We start from the raw sequence: 26,522 nt of genomic DNA on the forward strand, positions 1-26,522 counted from the left end.
CGGGCCATTTGAGGTAGAAGAATAAACACGGGCAGCGTTCTGTTTCTGGAGCAGTCGTGTGGATGGCACAGTGGCACCCCGTCCCTGAAGTTCCAATGGTCTCCTGATCCCTTGCCTCACATCTGGGGAGGTTTCTGGGGCCAGCTGAGTGGCATATGTTTCCCTATCTTTTGAGAAGACTATCAGGCGTGAGATGGAGCATCTTAACATTTTTGTAATTATTATTTCCCCATTGAAATGGAAATGTCTTCCCTCCTACCCTGTTTTACTGGAACATTGTGTAGGGTAGGTCTTCTGTTGTTCAAAAAAAAAAAAAAAGAAACCGTTTGGAACAGTTTGAAATATCTTTAAAGGAACAGTCAAATCATCCATTCAACTAAATAGGAGTCAACTCCCCTAGAAATAACTTACAAAAACTTCTTTGGAGTATGACATTTTCAAAGCAAAATTCTTTTCTTTTTTCAAAATACCACAAGCAATGCATTGAGTTCAGGGAATACTGCCTGCCAAACTTCAATTTTTATATTTAACCTTTCTTCTTTTTTAATGCCTTGCAAAAACATGCTTGAAACTCTTCAAAAACCTTTTCAGCTTGAAAGTTTGGGAAAGAGTCTTAACTGACGAAACCTTCAGTTCTTAGCTTCCCCGTACCTTCCCTCCCCCTCTCCCCTGGTTAGGGAGGAAAATTATTACTGCCTGTTCACCAAACACAGTTAACTCTAATCAAGCTGGGAAGGGCCAGGCACTCAGTGCTGGTTGCTGACTTGGGATGTCCATGCTGCCCCAATGACTCTTAATTAACTCACAGGCTCTTAGGCCATTAATAGTGAGAGCCCCTCCCACCCCCCAAACTGTGGTTACGGGAGATAAACCATATCAACCCTCCCCCGCAATTCTTGTTTTAGGGCAAATCAGCAACGTGTAGTTCTGTCAAAGACATTGAAAATAGATCTCCATAAATATATCAATAACTAGGGGAGCTGGTGGCTAGTCAGTAGGAGAATTAAACTTTTAAAGAAGTGTTGATCACATACTTGTTGGGGCAGGAAAATTGGATTAGTGGTGGTGTTCTGGGCATGACGTCCTTTGGGCCGAAAAAAAAAATAATCATCTTGTTCTATTTTTCCTGGAGCCCAGAAAAGCACTCTCAGCCCAAACATCAGCCCCCTAATCTTATTTTCTTTTTCTCTAGCATGTATTTTATTAACCCATTTTCTCATTTACCCACTCTGAATAGCGCAGTGGGTAGCATCCTTCTTAGAAAGTGAAAGCCTCCTTGGAGATGCTGTGTTGGAGCAGAAATGCACACAAACTCCCAGGCCTAGTGCAGCAAAGAAAAGCCCCTTCTGTAATCCTGTCTGGTGAATCCACACATTGTACTCCGGCCTGCCAGGAGTGCTCAGGCCTTATTAAAACATGGGCCGTCAAGGGATGCAGCTGGCAACAGGCTGGCAGTTTGCAAAGTGATTAATATCTAGGTGGGGATGAAAAGCAGTCTTTCCAAGCCAGGGCCCAGGGCAAAGGCAGCTGCTTTCCACTTATCTGCCACCTGGCAACAGGCTACTGTCCCAAACACAACAGCACCAGAGTGGATGGGCTTGTGGAGGCATCCAGTGTGGCTTGCCTCTGACTGTGTCTTAGGAGATCCGTCATGGGTTCAGATTCAGTCAGGTGACCCGAGTTCTCACCTTAGTTACACTACCGTCTTGATATCATCAACTTGGAGCCACTTTCCTCCTTACGGCCAATTTATAGGGGTAGTCCCCAGGGATCTTGCTGTATAAGGAAGTTGTGGAAAATTTTAGGACAAGACCCAGTTCCACTTCGCTTGGAAGAATGACATAGAGACATACTGTCCCTATTTCCAAGGCAGGGCCTTAAGGTAGGGGCTATTTCTCCCCAATCTGCCATGCTGACTCCTAAAAAAGTCTGTCCCCTGGTCTCTCTGCCGAGTTATAGGGTGAGGTGGAGACTGATGAAAACAGTACAGGAAGTGAGCTGACTCCGCTTAATCCAACAAAAACGGCGCTTGCTCTCTGCTCCAGTCTGTGCTGGGTGCTGGGACCATACAACATGCACGACATCACTACTCATGGGGGAAATGCAAATTAAAAACACAACGAGCTGACACTACACATCCACTAGAATGACTTAAATGAAGAAGGCTGACAATACCATGTGTTGGCAAACATGTGAGACAATGGGAACACTCATACATCATTGATAGAAGTGTAAATTGGTTCATCCACTTTGGAAAATTATTTAGCAGTTATCTACTAGAGCTAAATATATGTCTATCCTCTGCCCCATGACCTCTGTTTCACATCCAGAGGAAATGTTGCACATGCCCACCAAAAGACATGTATGATAACGTTCAGAATTGGGGTGCCTGGGTGGCTCAGTCAGTTAAGCTTCTGACTCTTGATTTCAGCTCAGGTCATGATCTCAGGGTTGGAGGATCAAGCCCTGTGTCGGGCTCTGCACTAGGCATGGAGCCTGCTTAAGTTTCTCTCTCTCTCTCCCCTTCTGCCCATTCCTCACTCTCTCTCTCTCTCTCAATCTAAAATAAATAAATAAATCTTAAAAATAATATTCATAGCATTTTTATTCTTAATAGCCCCAAACCAGAAGCAACAAATGTCCATCAATAGGTAAAGGGACAAATAAATCATGGGATATTTGTACAATGGAATACTACACAAGAGTAAAAAGGAATTGAATACTAACGCCAACAATAACATAGCTGAAACTCGCAGATGTTTTGTTAACAGAAGAAACTGGGCACAAGAGGACGTACTACATGAGTCCATTTATATTAAATATAACAACAGGCAAAACTGAACTTTGGTGGTAGAAGCCAGACTAGTGTTACCTCTGGTTGTGGGCACTAAATGGGAGGGGGGCACCCGAGAAGCTTCTGGGGTGATGGAAGTTTTTCCATCTTAATCTAAGTGATGATTCAAGCTGTTCACTTAAAACGTGTGTTCTTTAATGCATATAAATTATATTCAATAAAAAAGCTAAATAAAACAAAACATTTCCTAAATGTGTATGTTAACTTTTCTTAAATATTTCCTTGGTCTTCTTAACCAGACTACAAAATTTTTTTAGCGCAAAACTATGTCTTTTCTTTAAAAAGATCTATTTATTTGAGAGAAAGGGAGCGAATGAGCGTGTGAGCATGTGCATGGGCATGCGAGTGGGAGGAGGAGCAGAGGGAGAGAATCTTTAAGCAGATTCCCCACTGAGCACAAAGCCAGGAGTGGGGCTCCATCTCACAACCCATGAGATCACCACCTGAGCCAAAACCAAGAGTTGGACACTTGGCACCGACTGAGCCGCCTACGTGTCCCCAAACTATGTCTTATGCTAATAAATATCTATTGGAAAAAAAACCAATAAAACAAACTAGCCACGTGTGTGGTAAAATTGCACTGACCTAAGCACAAACAGGTACGTATACACATTTCCAGTGCACTCCAAGCCAAGCTGCAGAAGCAGTCAGGGAGAGAGGAGAGCAGGGGATAAAAGATGGTTTCTGAAACAATCTGAAAGGATGGCGACATCTTTCCAGCAGTTTATGGATGATCCATTGTCTTCTGGCCCCCAGTGTTGCTGACAACAGGCAAGCACTCATTCTTAACATGACTCCCTGGTTATAATGTCTTTTTTCCTCTGGTGGCTTTCAAGGTTTTTTCTTTATATTAACAGTCTACGATGTACCCAAGTGCAATTTTCTTTGTAGAATTTATTCTGCCTGGGATTTGCTGAACAACTTTGATTTCTAAATTGATGGTTTTCATGAAATTTACTGATTTTTCAGCCACTATTTCTTCAAATATTTGTTCTTCCTCATACTCTCTCCTGTGCTTTTGAGATTCTAATTGCACATACGTTAGACCTCATGTATTGCTCCAGAAAGCATGGAGGCTTTGATCTTTTCTGCCATATCCTCTTCTTCAAATTGGATGCTTTCTATTTTTAAATTAACTGACCTTTCTTCACTATCTCCAATCTGCTGCCAAGCGTTTTAGTAAAATTTTCATTTCAGATATACCTTCCAGCTCTAGAATTCGATTCTTTAGTTCTTAAAAAAATTCTATTTCTCATCTACATTCTCCATTTTCAAATTCATTGTGATCGTCTTCTCCTTTAAATCTTTGAGCATGTTTATAAAAGCTGCCTTGAAGTCCTTGCCTGCTAATTCCAACACCTGTGCCATCTTGGAGTCAGTTTTTTTTGACTAAGATAATATTTTCTGTTCCCTTTCATGTCCAGCAATTTTTAAATTATATGCTAAACATTGTATTATAAATGCTATAGGGACTGGATTTTAACCTCTTCTGAAGACTATAGTGATTTTGTTTCAAGCAGACGGCTAACCTTACCAGGTCTCAAACTCCAAACTCAATTTCTCCTGTGGTGTGGCACTGACATATTTGCTCTTCTCTTTCAGCCTCCCACCCAGTGTTCTCTGTAGCTCCTTGGGGTCTCCCCACATATCGATAGTTCATGAGTCAGCCAAGAATTTGAGGTTCATCTACAGATTTTGAGGCTCCAAATCTGTAGCTGCCTCCTTTCCTGGATCTCCCCTTCCATGTCTAGGCACTCTGGCAGCCCCAGTTATGTCTTCTGCTATCTCAAAGCTATAACTACGGCTTTTCCTTGAGTTCTAGTCTCTCCATGTCCTGCAGACTGTAGATTGTATGTAGATAGGGAGAACTACATGTATGTGGCTCTCAGTATGGTTCCCTTCTTCCTAAAGTTGAATACCTTCTAGTTTTTGCGCCTGTGTTTGGCCACTCTCCAGTGCCTCCAAATAGATTTTTTTAAAAATGATTTTGTCAGGAGTTTATCATTGTTATCTTTCAGAGTTAGTTCCATATAAGATGTTCTGACATTACTGGAACTCTATACAGTCTTTATCGTCTTTACCCTCCCCCCCCAAACTTTTATACAATGAACATCCTCCTCTATCCAAAAGAATAGGAAAATTGTCGTATGAACATCTAGGGTATGGTTGTGTTTCTGTTTATTTTTTTAAATTTAAAAAAATATTTTATTTTTTTATTCATGAGAGACACACACAGAGAGGCAGAGACATAGGCAGAGGGATAAGCAGGCTCCCTGTGGAGAGCCTGATTTGGGACTTGATCCCAGGACCCCGGGATCACGACCTGAGTCAAAGGCAGACACAACCACGGAGCCACCCCAGTGCCCCTATGTTTCTGTTTACATGGTAGCAAGGAGAATGGGATCTGAGTTGCCTGGAGATTCTCCTACTTGAAAATTTTCTAAGCATCTATGGGGACAGGGTATTCAGTTAAGGGGCAAGGGATCCTTTAGGGCAAAGACCACATCAGCTATGCTTTGAAGCGCCAGGGCCAAGAAAGCACCTTGCACAAAACCAAAAGTCGGCAAATGCTGACCTGAACTGAATTCCTGTTCTCAAAGATCTTATAGCATGCTGCTGTTCTGAGAGAGCTTATAACATGCTCTTAAAACAAAAAACATTTTACCAAGAAACAAATCTGTGGCAAATGATTTTTTTTTTAAAGTAAGCTCTATGCCCAATGTGGGACTTGAACTCATAACCTGAGATCAAGAATCACTTGCTCTTCCATCTGAGCCAGCCTAGTGGCCCCAGCCCCATTTGAAAACAGCTCAATGGTAGAGTAGATGAGGCATTAAGAACTTTACCTAATCTTAGGTCCACCACTAACTGGCTATGTGATATTGCATAAGTGCCTTCCCATAATTTGGTCCCCATTTCCTCATCTTTGAATGGATAAGGGCCTCGCCATATGACCCAGATTCCATTCTGTAGTCATAAGTCCCAGCTCTGTGAATAACATGAATGTGTTTTGATTCACAGAGATCAGAGGGGTCCTTGCTCACACTTTTGCTTGGGGCCCTGGGTTGAAGTTCAAAGCTGCGGTGTGACATTAGCCCAAGTCAGCTTCCCTCTTGCACAAGGCCCTGACATAAGGGAACTTCCAGATGGTCAGCTGCTGCTCACCCTGGGCTTGAGATGCCCCAGGAAGGAAGCCCTCTGCCTTCTCAGACGCATGGGCAGAGATAGCCAATCGCCATGGCAATTCAAGGAGGAGTAGCAGCAGAGTGCTAAGAAGGATAATGAAAACAGAAACAAGTCTTTATTGAATTCCTCTTGTGCTGTGCTAAGTACTTTACACACGTGATGGGTGTGAGTAAAAGCTGAACAGACCTCACAGAATTATCATGATTAAAACTGAGCTCCAGTTCCCTGTTCCCTCCAACCTGTAGCACATGTGGTTTGTCATCTCATTAACAGGAGACGGCATGCGTTGTGTTGCTCAGGCCAGACATTCTGGAGCCATCCTGCATTTTCTCCCTCACACCCCACTTCGACGCCATCAAGAAATCCTACCCCATCCGAGTTGGTCCCCAGGACCTGTGCCTGCTCTGCTCATCCAGTGCCTAATGAAGTCAGTCCTTCCTAATAACAACAGCATATTACTTTCCCTTTGTTTTTAACAAATGAAGGGAAAAGGCATTTTAGTTGTCCATTAAATCAATTGACTAGATGAATCCCCAAGACCATGGCTTCAAGTCAGACCAGACCCAAGCTCTGAAATCTTCCAGTTTTGTGAACTTGGGCAAATTCCTCCTTCATGAAGTTAAACACGACTGCTCTACCCCATCCATCCCAACTGGCTTAGGCCTAAGGGTATCCCAAGATGCCTCCTTCTCTGCTTTTCTTCTCTCTGCAACTTTCCCTCCTTGACCTCCTGCAAAAACACAAGAGCTCAGGAGGCTTGTCATCTCGTGGTTCCTGAGGATGAAACTCCTCAAAATCTGTCTTCATGGTACTTGTGGACAATGCCTTTTTGTTTCCAGATGAAAATGGTGGAGACTAAATCTCATAGTGAGGGGGCTGGGGCCTCTCCTCCCTCCTGCCTGCGTTGGCCAACTCCATAAGGACAGGGCCACTTATTATTGGGGAGCCACCACAATTCTTAGGTCACCCATGAGAGACATTGCCACTAGAAGGGGGGGCATCTGAATTGGCTACAGATGTAGATTTAATGTAACATTTGCTGCTTTTTCAAAACAGAACTTTGAAATGAGGCTTGAAAAGTCTATTGATTTTCAATTAGAAAAACTTCATTTCATGGTGCCTGGTGGCTCAGTCAATTAAGCATCCAACTGCTGGTTTCAGCTCAGGTCATGATCTCAGGGTTGTGAGATCAAGCCCTGCATCAGGCTCTGGGCTCAGTGCAGAGTTGCCTGAGACATTCTCTCTCTCCCTCTCCCTCCCCAATCTCGTGCTATCTCTAAGAAATAAATTAATTAAATAAAATCTTTTAAAAATTTCATTTCAACCTCTTTTCTCTTTGGTAGTTTTGAAGATACAATGAATCAACATGGTATAATGGGACCCTTCATTTAAATGAATGGTTTATACAATGCTCCCTGGGATCTGAAGACAACTGGTGATGGGTCCTATCGTTCTTTACACTTGAAGACAGGATGAGCACTGGAGTGGAAGGAAGGACAAGCTGAGGTTGGTGCTATGCACCTTGAAAAGGAAGGTGGGGACTCAGGAATTTTAGGGGTTTTGATAAAAGGCGTATCACCTGCTTGCACCAACCTTCTGCTCGTCTTGGGACTCGGGTCCCAAGTATTTGTCTGGTAAGTATGTTGTCTTACCAGAGACAAGTATGTTGTCAGGGTCATGTGTCACCTTCAGGGGTAACATACCATGGGGCTACCTCAATACAACCTCATGCAAGGTAGGTGCTGTATCTGTTATACGGGAAAGGAGACTACACTCAGTGGGACCAAATATCTTGAGGTCACAGAGCTGGTAAATGCTGTGACCAGGATCTGAAGCCAGCTTGAGCTTCAGAGTCAGGCTCCCTCATCATGCTCTGCCCTGGCCAGGCATGCTGTGCAGGGAACCAAAGTCCTCAGCAGCGACTGTCCCCTGAACAGGGATGAGCTGGTTCTCAGATGAGCTGGGGGTGAAACAGGGATCAGGAAAAATCTGGGCTGCAGGGTGCTGTCCAGAGGCAGCGGACAAATCCTTTCCCAGAGTGCGAAGGCCCTGGACTCAGTGCTTCTCCTAAGAACAGGGCACTGAGGCACCAGCGTTGGTGAGAGGGGCAGGGCACCAAAGTGGGGGAGGAAACCAGGTAAGTTTAATGGCTTCCTCCTTGTCACCATCTCTTCTGTCACCGTTCATGGGGTGTTTTACCAGTGCCAGGCCCTGGCTTGGCACAGTACTTGCATTTCCTCCTTTAATTCTATGGCTATTGTATGCAGCAGGTTTTCTGTCCCTGCAAACGAAGCACAGAGAGGGGGCATCGGAAATCTGAATACAGTGCCTTTGTTTCTCTGCTGGCACAAAGGGCTGCCAGATGCCACTGCACGGGTTCTCGTGAGAGGGGACATTGGGAGAAGCCTCGGCCTAAGCTGGGAGAGGCTGATTGGAGGATGTGCTTGACTCCTTCCCAATGCAAGGGGCTAATAAGAGCAATAGAAGTGTCTGCAGGCCCTGCCCCAGGCCTGAGCTTCTTATTCAATTGGTCTTGGGGGAGCACCAGGCTCGTGTCTTAAAAGCTTCTCCAACGATTCTAATGCGCAGCCCAGGTGAGGACCACAGTCTACTTTTGCTGGGTTAGTGGAAAGGTCTTCATGAGACAGACCTGGGTTCAAGTCCCTGTCCTACCACCAGGACGGTTTCTCCTCGGGAAAGAGCTTCTCAGTCTCATTTCTTCATCTGTAGAGAAGAGCCAATGGTACCCATAACAGAGTGGTTGTAAAGAGTCAGGAGAAATACCTGTAGAAGTGACTTGCCCTCAGGAGGTAGATTGATCCACATATGTTTTTGGCTCAAAGTTGGTATGCTCTGTGTTGTTTTAGGGTGTTAAATACAGCCAGCAACTGAGGTTGGGCTCTCTCAAGGAATTGCTTGCACCCTTTTCTGTGAGCCATGTGCAAACCACAGAAGAGGTGGGGACTGCAGGCTTATTTTCAAGTGATCCTGAGCCCCGATGACTTGTGAGGGGTCCAGGAGCCACTGGCCCTGGGAGGTGGCTTGAATATCATACTATCTAAGAGCATTTTGTTTCAAGGAAAAAAAATGAGATTTTTAAGAATCTCCCTTCAGCGACAAGGAGACCCAAACTGGGAAAACAGGAGGCTCTCTGCTTGTTTCCTTCTTTTTTTTTTTTTTTTTTTTTTTTTACTTGTTTCCTTCTCAAGTGACGTCTCGGGCTGCCCCAGAAACCAGCCACATTTCATTCACATCCTTAGCTTGTGTTTCCACTGTCTCCAAATGGAAATGAGAGACAGGCGGCAATGGGAAAGCCCAATCCTTATGTGTTAAGGGTCTTTCAAAAATAAGGTCCCCGTGTGAGGATATATGGCTGGCTATCAAAGATCTGTCTGGTTGCTTCACACTTTTCCCTCCCATTGCCCAAGTGTAGCTACTTATCTGCATCCTAGGATTTTGTCATAGGATCTTGGAGTTGCAAAGGACCCACGAGATACAGATCAAGGGCTTGCACAATGCCCTCTCTCATCTTCCCTACCGTTTCCCTGCCGCCACTGCTCCCAGGCTCGCAGGAATGAGGGCCCACTAGCTTCCAGGGGAACGGAAGGCCTATCTCAGATGGTTATTCTAACCTTGCAAATAAAGAGGAAGAAATGAAAGTGCAAAGAGAAAGAATTTCTTTACTCAATTCTAGCACTGGCCAATGCGGGAAGGCAGTGGCTTCCTCGTGGACCCCTTCCCCACCGCCCAGAGGGGATCTCTCTGGGGAAAACACCAGAAACAGAGCCCACGCATGGAGGGAGAATTGCTTGAGGCCAGAGAGCATTTGGAAGTGATGCCAGGACTCCTGTCTTGCAATCTCCTCTTCATTTCACAGACTCTTGCCCAAGAGCAGACTCTTGCCCATGCCACTTCTCTGGCAAGTGTTATTCTTCTACAAAATATCTTATCAGATGGTTTATGAAATTAAGCTTTGATGCCTTATAGCACATTTCCAAACAGACACTGTTGCCAGGGCCATGAAGGTCTAGCCAGACCTCTTAGCCTTTCTGGATCAGGAGGCACATAAAATACTGAAGAAACTAGCAAATGGACCTTGGCCCAAGTGTGACCATGTGAAAAAAAAAAAAAGAAAAGAAAAGAAAAAAGAAAGAGCCTTGACTCCTATCACCTGGAGTTCAATTAATGTGTCTGATACATTACAGGAGGGGGCGGGGGAGGATGGGAAAGAAAAAGCAATGGGGGGAAATAATGGGCCAGAAACTTGGGTTCTAGAGCGAATTTGGCCACTTGGTAGCTGACCTCCAACCTCAGAAAAATCACTTTACCTTTGGTCTCTGAAACATCAATCAGATTAAACACTAGGCCATCATGTTCCCTCTTGAAGGCTTTTGGTTCATGGGCTGGGTTGGATGGATTTTCTTAAAATATGAGCCCAATGACATTGCACAGAAAATGGCATCTTTGTACCAGCATGTTTCATTGCTTGGAGGGCCTCGGAACTGTGTTCAGAATGAGGGTCATCTCCAGAAAACAGGTACTGTGGCTCTCATGTGCATGGATGCTCTAGAAACCCACTGAGTGGTAACGGTGGGGGGAGAATATTCCATTGCTTCCTTTCATTAACTTTTCTGTAGAATTCTTGGATCCTTCTGAGTAGGTTCTGAAAGGTTTCTCCTGCCTGTACTTTGACATCAAACTAACAAATTCATTTCTAGAAGTGATGAAACACTGCTTTGGTGGTGCTGAAAATGCCTTCCTGTTCTTATGTGTTCAAAAGAAGAGTGATTTTTTCCCCCCTGAACTAGTGCTGGATTCTGAAACATACAGATCCATCACACCTGATTAGGTTCCTGTTATGCCATCAAAATTTTCTTCTATTTTATAAATGAGCCTATCTCATTTTCTTATAACTGAGGAACTGGCTCTCTACATGCTTCAAATTTTTGTATCCTTCGACATTGAGCTCACAATCAAATAAAATGTCTTCCTTTTCATTAAATGCTTTATTTCCAAAACTATGGCCTTTGTTTATTCATTTGTCGATGCAGGAATCCACACATCACATTTGCTTTGCTTATATCTAGCAAAGCATGAAAATACGCTAATATTCAAATTTTTTAAGTGAAGTATTGCAAAAAAAGGATGCATTTTTCTTTTCTAAGCTGCAGATGGGAGTCAGAAAAATCGCCATCAACCTTGACCTTGAATGTGACATGCTGTCCACAGTAACTGTACATGGCATTTCCCTTTCAGGATGGCCAATGTGATTTCTATAGTGGGGCTTCTAGATTTTAAACACATAGCTAATTTGATCATCTTATAGTCATTATTTCTTGTCTGTTTATCTAGATAATGAACTAAGGCACACAGAGTTTAAGCAGGTAGCCTAAAGGCCTATTTCACCAGTGTTAGAAATTAAATTTGTCTATCAATATAAGCTCTTGCTTTAAATAAAGTATGGTGAACTATACTTGGACCATAAAATATTTAATAACTTGCCTGAAGACACAGTAGAATTATACTTTCCTTTTCCTGTGGTCAGAAGGCATAATATAAAATTCAACTACCCTGGGGGGCACAATCACAGATAAAACCATTATGACCAAGCAGGAATTAGAGCATAAAATCTAAGTATATATGAAATGGAATTATTTAGATGGTGTTAACAATCAAGCTAACCTGAAATAAGGCTTTTCTTGTTTTTAGCTCAGAGGCTCCCTGCAGAGGAAGGCACATGGTACTCCCAGTTTTACCCATATTTCTCAAGACTTCTCAGTATCACTGGGATCCTCTCCATTTGTTCCTAAAGTGCCTGGGTGAACAGGACATCCTATCCAGCTGCAGAGTGGTATTTGAAAATCAAGCTCCTAATTACCTGTGGCATTTCTCGGTTTGCCCTTGGCTGATGCCATCTGGCAGAAAAGTGACAACACTTTTGGGATACCAGTGGCAGAAATACCCCGAGTCCGTGTCTACAAACCCTCCTCTCCTGCTCTCTATACTGCTGACTTCTGCAACGGACAAGTCAAACATGGCCATGCTCTGAGCTTGAGACTGGGCTCTGACTTCTCTTTTTTGTAGCTTGATGAGGCGTGGGGGTTGGGGGAGGGAGGGATTCTGTTGCTGAGAAAGAAATCTAGAGCTAAATTAGTGGTGGCACACATGTAGGCATCACAGTCCTCTTCAGACATTCCCAGTGGGGACCCACCCCCAGTGCCCTGGGGCAGCCTCAGTCTGGCCAGCTTGAGCAGACTAAATTCTCCCAGAAGCTCAACGGTACCAGGCTAAATTGGGTTCCCTTTATCATGTCTTTGGAGGATGGTCAGGAAATCTAAATCATGTATCCCCTCTCACCCCCTCCTGGAGATATAAAGTGACCAAATATCCACTTCTCAATTTTTCTCAGTAGAAAAAATAAAAGCTATCTTTTCTCCCTCCCTCTAAAATAAGGCCTTATTTATTCTTATTAATTCTTATGCAGAATTAAAATATCTTGGCTAATTTTCCTTCTAAGTCCCTGCTAAGAACTTTTGGTATTGGCATGAAGGAAATTTTGATGCCAAACTATTTTTTAAAGTATTTTATTTATTTATTCATGAAACACACAGAGAAAAGCAGAAACATAGGCAGAGGGAGAAGTAGGCTCCACGCAGGGAGCCCAATGCAGGACTCGATCCTGGAATCCAGGATCACGAGCTGGGCTGAAGGGAGGTAGCCACCCAGGCGTTCCTGGTGCCAAACTATTTAAAAAAAGAAAAAAAAAGTAAAGGAAGACATTTATGGCTTTTAGACACTGTGGGGTACATATCTACAAAATGTATTAAAGAAATTTAGGTCATCAAAATGTTTTTAGGTAGTAAGAAAGTCTCACCTATGGTTCTAGAATATGAGTAAGTTTAATTTCCCTTTTAAAAAAGTTATTTTGGGGGATGTCTGAGTGGCTCAGAGGTTGAGCATCTGCCTTCGGCTCAGGTCGTGATCCTGGGGTCCTGGGATCGAGTCCTGCATCGGGCTCCCTAGAGGGAGCCTGCTTCTCCCTCTGCCTATGTCTCTGCCTCTCTCTCTGTGTCTCTTATGAAAAATAAATAAATCTTTAAGGAAAAAATTTTTTTTAAAAAAAGTTTCATCTCCTGGTCTTCCATGCTAAAGTCCCTGTCCTATCCTTACATTGCTCGACTCGTAATGCAATCTTCTTTACCCTCAACATGTATTCACTTGGTGTTCTTTACTGTTTGGGATTTGGAGGTGGGGGTGGGGCATCGAAAAGTATAATTTTTGCGATCAATATACTAACCGTAGGTTAAATTCTACCTAAATATCAAGTTCAAGGTGACTTTTCGTTGTTGCTGTAAAAACAAAAAAGTCTGAAAACCAACCTAAGTCTGTATCAGTAAGGATCAGAAACACAAATATTTGAATGTAGAGGAATGTCCCTTGAGGACAATCCACTGATTTTATCTGGACGGCTGACTTCATTTAGTGACTTCGCTAAATGGACAAATGGGTAAAGACCCTATGATGAGAGAAGACCTGAACTTTCAAGGACGCTTCCCTGGTTTCATGGATGGGTCAGGACACCCACTGGCACAGCCGGCCCGCGCCAGCTCCTGGGCCCCGTGGCCTTGGGGTCCTGTGGAACCTTTGCCAATGGTGATCTGTTATCTGGAATCGGAGCAGGGCACCCCGCCTCCAAGCCCCAGGGGCCCCTCAGAACTCAACCTGGCTATTCTCCACTTATCTCAGGGTGGTGGATGTCTGGGAGGCACCGCGCCCTTCAGGCTGGACTCTCAAGGAATTTATGGGGCTCCTCTAACTCTGCCCCTCCTGTGTCTCTTGTCCAGGGCAAATGGCAGATGTTCTGTGCTCCACTGGGCACCCCCTGCCAGCCCTCTCCTGAGCCCTGCACCCTCCACCTCTTCTTCAGCTGCCAGAGGAACCGCGCGCCCTCACCTCCTGGTCCCCTCCTGCCCCCTCTTCCTCTCCTCTCCCCACTTCTTGGTGAAACCTTCAGCTTCTCAGCACCAGCTCTCACCCACAATGTTCCTGACTGACGCATCTTGGGGCCCTGACCCAGGCTTACTGGTTACCTGACCAAGCCCAGCATGTCTACACCCAAACTCATCACCACCCCCACTCCCAAATCTGCACCCTGCATCTTTTTAGGCTGTGGACCTCGGCCCTACATTTCTTTCGCCTTCACAATCATCTCATTCATTCAGGTGGCACAGTAGCTACTGAATCTTTGGCCTAGTTTCCATTCAAAGGGGGGTGAGGATGGGGGATGCTCCTTCTCCCTCAGGATTTGGTGGCACCCATGGGACTCCTGCACGCATTTCCTGTCTCTTTCTCTGTCTCCAACTCTCCTGGGCCTCATGCTGCTTCAGGACAAATGCTCATGCAGCAGTTTCTCATGGTGTCACTCCCCTGCTCAAAACACTTTAATTGTTCCCTGGTTTTGTATAATACAGAGTCCACACTTCTCCTCATCCATGGGGGCAATGCCACATAGCAGGAGGAGCAAAGAGCGAATTACAGGGACACGAGCTCCAACTGCACATATTCGAAGTGGGGCCTTGGCCAAACGTCCAAGCTTCTCTTTGCTTCGGTATCTTCAAGCATAAATCGTACTTAGCTCATGAAATTATTGAGGATGGTCAGAAAATAAAGAGCCTTCACTTTTTGCATGTTTATTGCATGTTAGACTTTGAAAATGCATTATCTCATCCAGTCTTCACAACCATGTTCTACTATTTCCTCCACCTTCTAAGATAAGGAAATGGAGACTCAGGGACCCAGCAACCTGCCTGGCTCCAGATCCTTCTGACTCCAAAGGCCTCGGCCACATGTGCTCAGAGGCTCGCTCAGCACTCAAGGGGGTCAGTAAGTTCCCTTTGGCTCCACAACCTGACTCCAACACACCTTTTACATCTTCTCTCGGACTACTTTCCTCCTCATGCATGTGATGCAGCGGACGTGAACGACTTTCCCGGCTTTGCATTCCAGCCGGAACACCCGCCCCACATTTTTAACCGATTAAAATCTTACTCTTACTCCAACATCCAGACTAAATGTCACCTCCTCCTATGAGATGATTTCAAAATGTTTCCACTTCCTTCGAATTCCCAGAATATTTGGCATTTCTCTTATACAAAGATCATGCTCTCTCTCTCTTTTTTCTTTCCTATGTATGTCTTATCTTCCCGTATGGATTACGAGCCCTTTGCAGGCAAAGAGCAGGTCTCATGCATCTCTGTGTGTCTCAACTGCCAGCCTCAGTCCCTGGGACGTGTCAAGCACTCAGCAAAGGTCTGCGGGGTATTCAGTTTGGGAGCAAATGCATTCCAGTTTTGAAGGACTGAGCTCAATTTCCATTTGCACGAAGTAAAAATGCTCCTCATATGGTAGAGGTGATACTGCAGAGGGAACAATAATTATAATGTGAGCTAGAGGTGAGGCCAATTAATCTCTCTCCTTTACCAATTGAAAGGCAGAAACAGTGACTATTACTATTATTATTTTAAAGATTTTATTTATTCATGACACACACAGAGAGAGACACACACACAAACAGGCAGAGGGAGAAGCAGGCTCCATGCAGGGAGCCTGACGCGCAACTCGATCCCGGGTCTCCAGGATCGGGCCCTGGGCTGAAGGCGGCGCTAAACCACTGCGCCACCCGGGCTGCCCGACAGTGACCATTAGATGGTCTTAGGGAAAGCACCTGATAGCAGGGGCTGGCAGTAGGTGGTCTACTTAGGTTTGCTGTCTTAATTAGCCTAGTAGAAAAAATATGAGACACACACACACACACACACACACTCCAAGTAAGATTGCAGAAATGATTTTGAAAGAAAAATATTCCTTTAATCCACCCAATTTGTCTTCTAGAAGCTTCCAAACTCACATACCCAAATGCATAAATACAAATACCGAGGAAGAAAATCAGATAACACAAGTGGGAACTCCGTCAGAGAAAGTTTCCCTAACATTGTAAGAGATTGCACTCTAGGCAGAAAACGGCTAGCAGATCCTTAACTCTGAGGAGGAGCAGGTGGAGACATGAAGAGGCCGCCCGCCCGGGCTTCACACCGTAACTGCTGCGCCCGGCTTGGATAAATATTTTTATTACAAACACGATGATCAGTAATGGGCCAAGTGATCCATTCTGAAAAGGATTTCCCACCGGATGGTGACACCGCCGTAGCCGGGAAACACAAAGCGTGCAGGGGAAGCCGGACTGCAAACCGAGTTTGCTCAGAACGTGAAGAGCGACATCAGGGTCGATGTCAGGTCAAGGGCAGCTTCAGTCAACCTGCACGAAGCCAACGTGGGGAGCGCAAACCCGCTCCCAAGACAGCTCAGTCGATGTCAAGGGGACTTCTGCAAAAAGAAGGGTGCAAGATTCTCAGGACCCTCGGCCACCCCTCCAGGAAAACATTTTCTCCTTCCTGGGGAGAGACGAGGTCTCTTCTCGCTTCCTCTCCCCGTGAAACTGCCAGGCTGTGCTTGCTGACCAGAGCTGAACTCGGGGCGCACCACGGCTTCTGATGCTTCCCCCCAAACACACGCTGATCACCAGGCCGGATCAATGCTCGGGGAGCCTGGGGGTTGGAAGGCGGAGGAGTGTGGCTGGGCGTCAATTCCTCGTTCCCTCCCCCGCCCAGGCCCAGGCCCAGGCTCAGGCTGCGGAGATCCAGGAGCTGGGCTCCTGAGCGCGAACAGAGATAACCCGGTGGTGGCGAGGAAGCTAACGGGGCAATTAGGAGGCTGATTCACTTGTTTATCTGGACGATTAGCTGAGTGCTCTCTGAGTGCTCTGTGGTTCAGGGAATGTTCCCTCGCAGGCTCATCAAGACCACGCCTTCCATGCGCCTGATATTTCCACGAAAGAAGGAAAAACCACGCTAAGCACTGGGTGTGTGTTTTGGTGGACCTTTATAATGATACACTTGCTAAGATAATTACGGTAAACAATGCACACCAAGCCCCAGACAGAGAAGGGTTGGGAGAAGCATTCGCCTGTGGTTGCTACCATCTTTCGAAAGAATCACAGAGGAAGACCTGGCCTTAGTGAATCCTCGTAACTCAGGGCTTCCCCACCAGTGGTGTTTCGGAATCCCCTTTAACCCGTGATTGTAGCAATACAACATGGACTAACAGAATGTTGCATGGGAAGAGACTTTTTAGCAATCACCTGGATTTGGGCTCTAACCCATATTTCTCAGAACGCTGGGCAATAAGACATGTGTGCTACAGAAAGACTCTTCATGGATAGACTGTTTAAGCAGAGATTCCAGGTTAAAGATAGATAGGCTCCTTTCTTGCCCAAGTGGTGGCAGATTAGAGATGGCCACAGGTTCTTCGACACTGCCTGAGTCTGTGTCCTCTACCCTTGAGTCTGGGCGGGCTCTGTCTTTGACGAAGTTGAGTAGAAGCCATGCTGTGCCCTTCCGGGGTCCATGGCTTATGTGGCTGGTGACTTCCACGTCTGGGCTCTTGTTGGCTTTGCCCTTGATAGCTCCCGATGTCCACCCTGTGAGCGCAGTCCCATGGCCTCCAGCCCTGTGAGCCCCTCATGGTGACAGCCCCAGCCACCATCTCACTGCACCTGCTTGAAACCCAAGCAAGAACAGCCTAGTCGAGCCTGGTCAACCCTCTGCACTGAGAGAGATTATAAATTATCATGGAGCCACCCACTTTAGAGGCGGTTAGGGTGCTGTCAGCACACAGCAGGCCTCAGCATTTGTTACACGAATGCCTGAGGGAGGGAGTGATGCGGATGTGAGCCTTCAGGAGGGGGACATAGCATGCCACATTTCCTAAATATGCCATCTGAAGACGTCAAGACAAGTCGTACAGGTGTGATAGACTAGAATACGGGTGTGAGAAACGCTGAATTAGAGGTTGAAATGGTGGAGTTCGGGAAATAACCAGTCAGGTTACAGATGACCCAAGTGAGGGCCAGAGAGGTGAAGGGAATTCCCTAGGGAAACAAAGCTAACTGGTAGACCACACCTATGGACTGATTTCCTTTCCTAGCTGAAGTAAAGGGGTGTGGACGACATTGTTTCCCTTACAGAAGCACGTTTCAGCTGATGAAGTCTATCAGGCTTCTCGTTAGGTAGCCTTGTCTTTCTGTTCGCTGATCAAGTCTTCGTGTCCAGCTAGCTCTCTTTCCAGGAGACCTCTCTTAAATGGTAGACTCCCAAAGAGGATATAGGGTATTTATTAGCCTGACATCTAGACTAAGCTCACTTCTAAAAACAGCAGAATGTATAGCAACATCTTGGCCCTTTGGTCTTAAAACATTTGCCGGACGGCAATCCTTGCTTAAAACTGAAAATCTCTGGAAGAACGAATTTTTTCAACTGACCTAGATGTTGGTGAAGGATCCAGATTTTAAAATTCCTTTAAGTCTTAAGTTACAAGTTCCATCTCTCTTCTTCCATGTGAGGTAAATAACAGGATCTGAAGTCTGACTCCGTTCTTAAAACACTACAGGGAAGAATGTTAATGCAGGTCAAAATCTGGGATGTTCGATTTTTACCTTTCAAATACCATTCCAGCCTATGCCACAGTTTCCCAATCAAGTCTCCAAATCCAAGAACCATTTCAATGGGTGAAAAAAGGTTTTATCTAATTATCTTCTTCTCCTGCTTTGAATTGACCAACCATGTATCTTTTTTTGGTCTTATCAAAGGGGCTGTGAGGACAAAAGCACATCCAATTTTAAGTAAGCTTTAGTTAGCAGACTTAAAATTGATCATGCATTTTAGTTTCAGTAACTTGCAATTTCTACACACTTTGATAATTCACTTTAAAGAGCAAACTGTCTTTAATGACAAGGCTTAAAAGAGATGACCTTTCTGAACAAAATATGAAAGCTCCGAAGAGACTGCTCTTTTAAGGAAACTATGAATTAAAATGACCTTGTGTTCTGAAACTTTTCTCCAACCATTTTTGATGTTTTACCTTTCCTTTTTACTCTCAGAACGAAAGCTAAAATACCACTGCCTTCTGCGGATGGTGATGCACTTCAATAGGGAGCTGTTAATTGTTAATTCAAACTCACAGTTTCTCCTGTCTGTACTTTCTCGGCCGACACCTTTAATGAGGTTGCTCACGACCACAGGCATATGCCTGTTTCTGAGGACTTCACCGTTACTATGCAACATTATGGGATAACGTCGGAATTGAGCAATTTCCCTTGAGTCACAGCCGATTCTTTTGTACAAACTACGAGGCAAGACCGACCCATTCTCCATTCCCTCCTCTTAGGCCTTTTTTCTCCATTGTGTCCCTGGATGGCTTGCCCTCTGAGGAGTTGATTGTTGAATGGGGAGGTTGCAAAATCAGGGGGCATGCCCCTGAAAGGTCTCGCTGCTTGGTGACGCAGAAGCGGTGGACCTTCAACAAAACCATGACATGGGCAGATCACTGGCTTTCGCATTGACCCTTCTCCTGCGCTCGATCCCATGGCTGGGTAAAAACACGCACCCAGAACCCTGCACCCCCCCAGCTTCCTTCCCCTTGGTTTTTCTCCGTGCCTCATCACCCACTGCCCATGGACGGTCGCACGTGCACACATAGAGAGCACAGGTGGATGACTCCAGGACAGGAGCCAAGAACGACAACCTGAGATGGAACTAAATGAGGTACTTGTGATGAACAATCGATCTTCCACCAGATAAAAGAAGGGATGAAATCTTAGATGATTTTATAATAAGGCACAATGTTTATAATTTATTTCCTGAGCACTTGCTTTTTCTCCCAGTAGCCTTTTGTACACCCAGGGCTCAATTCAGGAAGGGATTTTAAATGTGCCAAATGCAATTTTTCTTTCTCTTCCTTTATCAGAGGACGTTCACAAAAGCATTGGTGTCGGCCATCTAGTCCTCACACACACAATCAAACTGACCTAAAGTTTCGGCACGCTTACTCCCAGACGTATACGACACGCATCAGAAGGGAAACAGGATCTGGGTAATGTCAAAGGTTCACCAGTGTTTGTGATTTCATAACCCTTGAAACAAGGAAAAGAAAGAATAGCAGGCAACCTTCCAAAACACCTACTGATATTTACTCATGGAAAACAAATATTCTTGAGTGGGAGTTCCAATTCCAGCAGACAATACAATTCACCAAGTATTTTCACTTCAGGCGGCTAATAACCTTACTAATGAAATCTGTTGAGCTTCAACCTGTTTTTCACGGTCTGTAGAGAAGCACTTAAAATTAATCATGTAGCCTTAATCTTTCCTTTTCGAGCACTAAATCATAGTCTGAGTACCAATTGTCCTCATTTGGTAGGTGGTTTTAATAGCATCTGCTTCAATTGGACCTTTTCCTGAATATTCTTCAAGCCTGTGCTGTAATTTATTGTAAATGCAAGGAAGACCTGAGCTTTCAAAGGCCAGAGATCTCTACTTCTGCAGGAGGTGTCAGGGCAAACGTTACCAGCCAGAGATGATCTAGAGTAGCAAGGCAAGGCTTTTTATTGCTGGCCGCCACAAGGGAGCATTTATGCCCATCCTGGCCCTGGCTTTGGAATTGGCTGTAAAACCTGTTACTTCCTTATCATTTCTGGGTCTCAGTTACAGTGCAAGAAAGGGTCATTAATCCTTGGGCAGCAGACAAGAGAGGTGGGCGTGGGAAAGAGACAAGAATTTTGAAAAAGTGTAAAGAAATGTCCTGCCCTGTCCTGTTACAGTAAATGGGATGACTCTGGCCCTGCTGGCGGCCCAGATTTTTAGAGTGTCTCAAAGGGCCCATGGCACATACCACAGTGCAGTCAAAAGAATACGGAGCGTTGGACCACGGCAAATCAAAATTTCCTCGGCACGTGGGATTGACCAATCTGCATAGAACTGCTTCTTGGCATTTTCGTGGAGACAAACATCCAATCAGGGGAATACCACCATATTCTCAGAGAGAGAAATGGGACCAATCACAGCTCATCTGCCACCACCTGATGACACCATGTTGTGTGTCCTTGTAACACCCCTCACCCTTCATTTTTAGGCTTTCTTATGGAACGTCCATTGCTATTATAATGAAAACAACAACCATAAAAAGAGAAAGCAACAATAAAACCAGAGCTGTTACATAAAATTCTTACGCCATTCTGCCTCTGGAGTCCCAGGGTCAGATGAGACCAACGCGACAACTTCTTAAAATGGTATCAGGTGACTTAGTGATTTTTTTCATTCTAAATAAATGAATGGCTTATGGATTTGATCTCTGACATGATGACATAAAGGTATTTTTTTCCCAGAGTACAATTTCAGATTGTCAGGGTTTTCTAGGGAAAAATACCATGAATATGTCATACTTATATTGGCAAATGAGGTGCAATAAAAAGTAGAAATAAAATTGATAAGTACAAAATATAATGTTTTAATAATATATGAACATGAACATGAACACAACATAAGCATGTTAAAAATTGTGATACGGTACTACAAGCGTGATTTTGATTATACGCAACCGGTAAAATTCCATGCAAAAGCGTCAACGAGGCATATTATAAGAAATCATTTCTTTTCCCAATAAAAGCAATTCTCAGTACACACCCAAATGCACGCGAATATGGAGATAATAAAGAAATGTTAAAAAAAATAACTTAGGCAGACACAAATAAAACTACCCCATAGTGTATGAGTGATGCATGTGTTTATGGTCTTAATTACATTACAGTATTAAAAAATACCACAGAGCTCACAGTTTACAACATCCAAATCTTCAAACCTGCTGGAAGAAATCCACAGTGCACTCAGACAGGACATCCACTGCCCTCGCCTGTGCTACTAAGGCCAAGCCTTGGTGCAGTTACCTGAAAATCAAAAATCTCAGTTAGGGTTTTCTCCAGGTTTAAAGAGCATGTCAATGAAAAAATATGTCCCAACTCGGGAGGAGTTGGATGGCGATTAAAAAGGATATTTGATATCAAAATATCATCACTTATGTCCATAAAGGATCCAGTCCCATCTGCACCAGGCAGCGGAATCTTTGGGAAAGTGAATGATTCACAAGATCTGAACTTCTAATCCAATGCCAAGTAAGTGCTTTGGCCTTTCACTGCACAAAAACGGAGGTTGTTTGATTGAATGAGAGCAGGTAAACATGACCCATGCCTGTGATGTCTCTGGGGGCCTTGGACTAAAAAGGCATCCTCGAGAAGCACACACGGGGGCCACTGAAGTCATGGTGTTGCCACACCACCAAGCCGTTTATCTATTTTGGTCGCGAGAACATCTAGCTGCAGCAGCGCCAAACCTCCAGGGGATACAGGGCTTTGAAGATGTGGGCTACCGTACTAAGAATTGCATCATCTCGCTATCTTAAAAGAAAGACGGTCTCCTTAACCTGCAACTGATCTTCAAGACAATGTCTTGTCAGGACTGTGCAGGTGAGGTCCAGACTTGTCAGGCACCTGCAGATTCTCTCATTCCATTCTGATCATACTGACTAAGCACTGTGATTACAAGAGGTGGGTGGCTTCTCAAAGACAGGCTATTTAGTAAAAATATAAGTTTTCTTCCTCCTGAAATCGATACTATGTGTAAGCATTTTAATAAAGACCTTAATGTCAACCCCTGAGACTCACAGGTGCAAACAATACACAGTAACCAGAAGGCATTAGGAGCATGGGCTGTACCTTCTGCTTTGGTATGTAGTCAGTTCTTCTTGAAGGACAGAGGCTCTCTTCTGCAGAAAGTTAACCTAGAAAAAGACACCGTGTATGAGCAGAGGCGAATGTGGCCGAGGTGGCAATACTGTGCAAACAACGGGGCTCCCTAGGTAAAAGGCAGAGGATTTGCTGAATGTCAGTGTTATGCTTTTCACTTCTGATCACATTGCATCCCCTCCTGAAAATTCATCCGAGACTGGAGAATCAATTCAACCTCCTTTTGCAGAGCCATTTTGATCTGGCTCTAGCCTATCTTCAAGGCTCCATCTCTCGTCTCGCCCTCCCAACCATCACCATCTTGCACACCATGCTTCCCAACTCTTTTGCCCTTTGGCGCAGGGCATTTGCTCTCTTTGAAATGCCTGGCTAACAATCTCCTATTTACCCTCCACTATTTGGTTCACATGTCACTGACTTCCTTCACTCCTCCCCAACCACTCCGAGGCGAAGTCAGCATCCCTCCTCTGTATTCCTGAGCTCCATTATTAGCAATTCTTGAGCTGCCACGTGGTTGTTTGTTTTCATATCTCCCCCCCCCCCAAAAAAAAAACACCTGGGAGCTCTTCTGGGACAAGAAAGGATGTTTCTTCATCTCTGTGTCCCCAGCTTCTTTCATGGGGCTGAGTATGAATGACGCTGGTATGCACTAATGTTGCGTGAATGAATGTATGAGTGAGTAGAAAGAAAAGTACTGTCTTCTGGAAACCTTAGTCCATCCTGGGGATTCCCTGAGGTGGGAGAGACAATATTGGTACCATAAAGAGCTGAAGTCAGAGTTAGGCCAGCTTGGGTTCAACTCCTGGCTTGGCCTCCCTGACTCTAGGAAAGTTACTTGACCTCTCGATGCCTGTGAAATGGGACCAATGACAGCTGCTTCAAAGGTTAGGAGGAGGGCATGAAAACACTAATAGAAGCCACCTAGCACAGAGCTCGGAGCAGTACCACTCCCTGCTCCCACTCTCGGGGGTGCTGAGGGATGGAGCAAACTGGTGACTCAGCAAAGTCTCTTAAATCAGATCTTCAGAGTGTGGTTTGATTTTTTGGAAGCATAAATTTCCGTATAGTATTAAAGATACCTATATCAGGTATGAATTCAAAAGCACCTTCCACAAGCAAACAGAAACGGTTTTGGGGGTAACTGCTCCCACAGCTCCATGTAATCAAGAGTCAGCGGCATTTGATCATTTCAGAATTGTTTACTCTTGCCACTTTGGTCTGAACTGAAACCATGGCAACGGTTGATTCTGAAGCCTAGTTAGGCAAGAGAATACAGCTAGCAGAACGGCAAATGTGCTTGCAGGAAAGGAAGGCACACTTTCTCCAGATGGGTACATATCCAAGAGGTCCCCCTCGGTTTTGTTTACTTGTAATATCACCCTGGTCTTAATTCTATCCAATTGCTCATATGACCCATCGGACAATTGATAATGTTGACAGATGCAAGGATTATACTCATTCGGCTTCCCTTCCCCCACTGCGCTTTGCAATTGGAATCCCAACAATTTTCAGAAAACACAGGCACCTGTGCTTTCAAACTAAATTTGCTCACTCTATGGCCTGCGACTCCTCCATGCAGCTGCCAATGCTGAGGCCCTAACGCAGCTGGCAGCACTCTTTCTGGGTCAACATCCAGTTTTAGGAGGCTGAAGTGGCTTTTATTACAGGGAAATGATGTGAATGATAACAGAAGCCCTGCAGGTGGATATCAGATTACTTTCTTTCGTTCTTTTTTTTCTAAAAAAAAAAAAAAACAAAAAAAAAAACCAACAACAACACCCTCCTCTGAAGGTGCCAGGTCCTACATAGCTGACCCTATGGGAGCTCTCCTACAAAGTTAATAGGTAAACCACACTTCAAGGGGAGCTTTTCATGTAAAGAAAGAGGACTTAACCCTTTGTACAGTAACACTTCCCTGCAGTACTTGTTTTTATATGCAGGAGTGGAGGAGGCAAGACTCCACCGGCAGAAGCAAAGCCAAGAGTAGCACACGGATTGATATGATGAACATTTTATCTTCAGATAAGAGGCTTTTGACTGAGGGGAATACATGCAGGGCGGCCAAAATTTGCTGTGTGCGCTGTCTTACACAGGATAAAAAGCTAATGTGAATATCATTACATCCTATCAGTTTGTAAATAAATTTATTGAGCACCTACTATGTGACAGACACTGTCTTCATATGAAGAACAAAGACCTCTTTCTCTCAAGGAGCTCTCCCAGAAAAAAAGTGTGTTTTCCTTTTTTTTTTTTTAAGTTTCTTTACAGATACACGATTTGCAAATATTTTCTCCTATCCCGTGGTTTGTCTTTTCAATTCCTGAATGATGTCTTTTGAAGCATAATGTCTTAACTTTTAGTAAAGTCCAATTCATCTTTTTTTTTTCTGCTGCCGCTTAAATGCTTCATGTCATAGCTAAAAATAAACTTCCACCTAACCCAAGGCACAAAAATTCACTCCTTCATCTAAGAACATTTCTTCTTAGAGATTTCTTCTAAGAGTTTTACAGTCTTTTTGGAGGTACATTTAGGTCTATGATCCATTTTGAGTTAACCTGTGGCAAACATGTGAGGGAGGTCTCCATTCTTTTCCATGTGAAAGATCTGACTGTCCCAGTGCCTTTCTTTCCATTTTCCCCTCAGTGAATCATCTTGGAACATTTGAAAATCACCTGACCGAAAATATGAGGTTTTTTTTTTTTTCCTGGACTCTCAATTCTATTTCATTGATCTCTGTGTCTATTCTTTTGCCAATATCACATTGTCTTGATTGCTACAGCCTTCTAGTGAGTTTTTAAATTGGGAAGTATGAGCCCTCCAAATTCATTCTTATTGTTTCAAGAAGGTTTTGGCTACTCTGGGTCCTGGGTATTGTTTTTCATCAATCTCAGTCATACAAGGATCCTTGGACATACAAGAACATGATTGTTGTAGGGAAAAAGTATGTTTTAGATTTCTAAGTGTATTAGAAGTGGGAGTATGTAGATTCTTTCCCATGTTGGAGCACACGATCTCACTGCACTGGCAAAATATAAAATGTGTTTATAGAAGTACATGGAGAAAACTGACGCTGGAAGTTGTGAAAACATTTTAAGCATCTAAATTTACATCAGTTGCATCTCTCACACTGTATTTCATAAGTTATACCAGGAACTACACATTTCAGCAAGAAATATTTGACCCAATTGTTTGAATACCTTGTCATTATTCTGCTCGGCATCTAAAATGCATCTTGTTGTGTCTAACAACCATATAAAACACACCAGAATAAAAATGCTTCTAATTTAACCATTGTTTCTGTTTCTCTGCACTTTCAGTCAGGAATCACCAATGTGCCAAGTCATGGCATTCGAGGCCTGGTACCAAGAGTAAAAGGGGGGAGGCTGTCTTGGAATGTACACTGTAAAGTGAGTAAAAGTAACCATAACTGAACTTCTCAATTTCATGGGCGCTTTTAAGAAAATCTTACTGAGACAATGAGTTCCAAAACTAGTAAGAAAAACATTCTTAAAAAAAAAAAAAACACAAACAAAATCCAATTCATCCTCAGTTGTACTTTATGTTATGTATGATATTACATTAATTTCTGGCATCAATTCACAATGAAACGTATTCATAAGTCTGTTTTCAAGATATGCACACCACCTGGACCCTTAGGAAATGCCTTCGTTCTAGTAATTACCTGTGACTTTAAGGAGGAAATGGTGTCTTCAAGCTCTTGTCTTAGAGATGCTGGCATCAACCCTTTGAATTTTGTTTCGTATTCTTGTCGTATGTAAGTTATCTATGGTG

At 44.2% G+C, this 26,522-nt stretch overlaps 1 protein-coding gene across 7 annotated transcripts in view; it reads right to left on the reverse strand.

Annotated features, from left to right (window-relative positions):
* Nucleotides 1-21,698: 21,698 nt before the first annotated feature.
* The window catches only part of CEP112 (centrosomal protein 112), a 401,294-nt gene continuing 396,470 nt past the window's right edge, over nucleotides 21,699-26,522 (reverse strand). For 6 of the 7 annotated variants that reach the window (XM_049113963.1, XM_049113965.1, XM_025436782.3 and 3 more), the window contains 3 exons: nucleotides 26,413-26,514; nucleotides 22,701-22,765; nucleotides 21,699-21,875 (listed from right to left, as the gene is read on the reverse strand). In XM_049113963.1, coding sequence (XP_048969920.1) covers nucleotides 21,872-21,875; nucleotides 22,701-22,765; nucleotides 26,413-26,514 — 171 coding nt within the window. In that variant the 3' untranslated portion in view covers nucleotides 21,699-21,871. Of the gene's footprint in view, nucleotides 21,876-22,700; nucleotides 22,766-26,412; nucleotides 26,515-26,522 lie in introns of those variants that run through there. The other variant, XR_007412846.1, reaches the window with a different exon arrangement.

Source organism: Canis lupus, chromosome 9 (assembly GCF_003254725.2).
Source record: "Canis lupus dingo isolate Sandy chromosome 9, ASM325472v2, whole genome shotgun sequence".
Classification (NCBI taxonomy): Eukaryota; Metazoa; Chordata; class Mammalia; order Carnivora; family Canidae; genus Canis; species Canis lupus.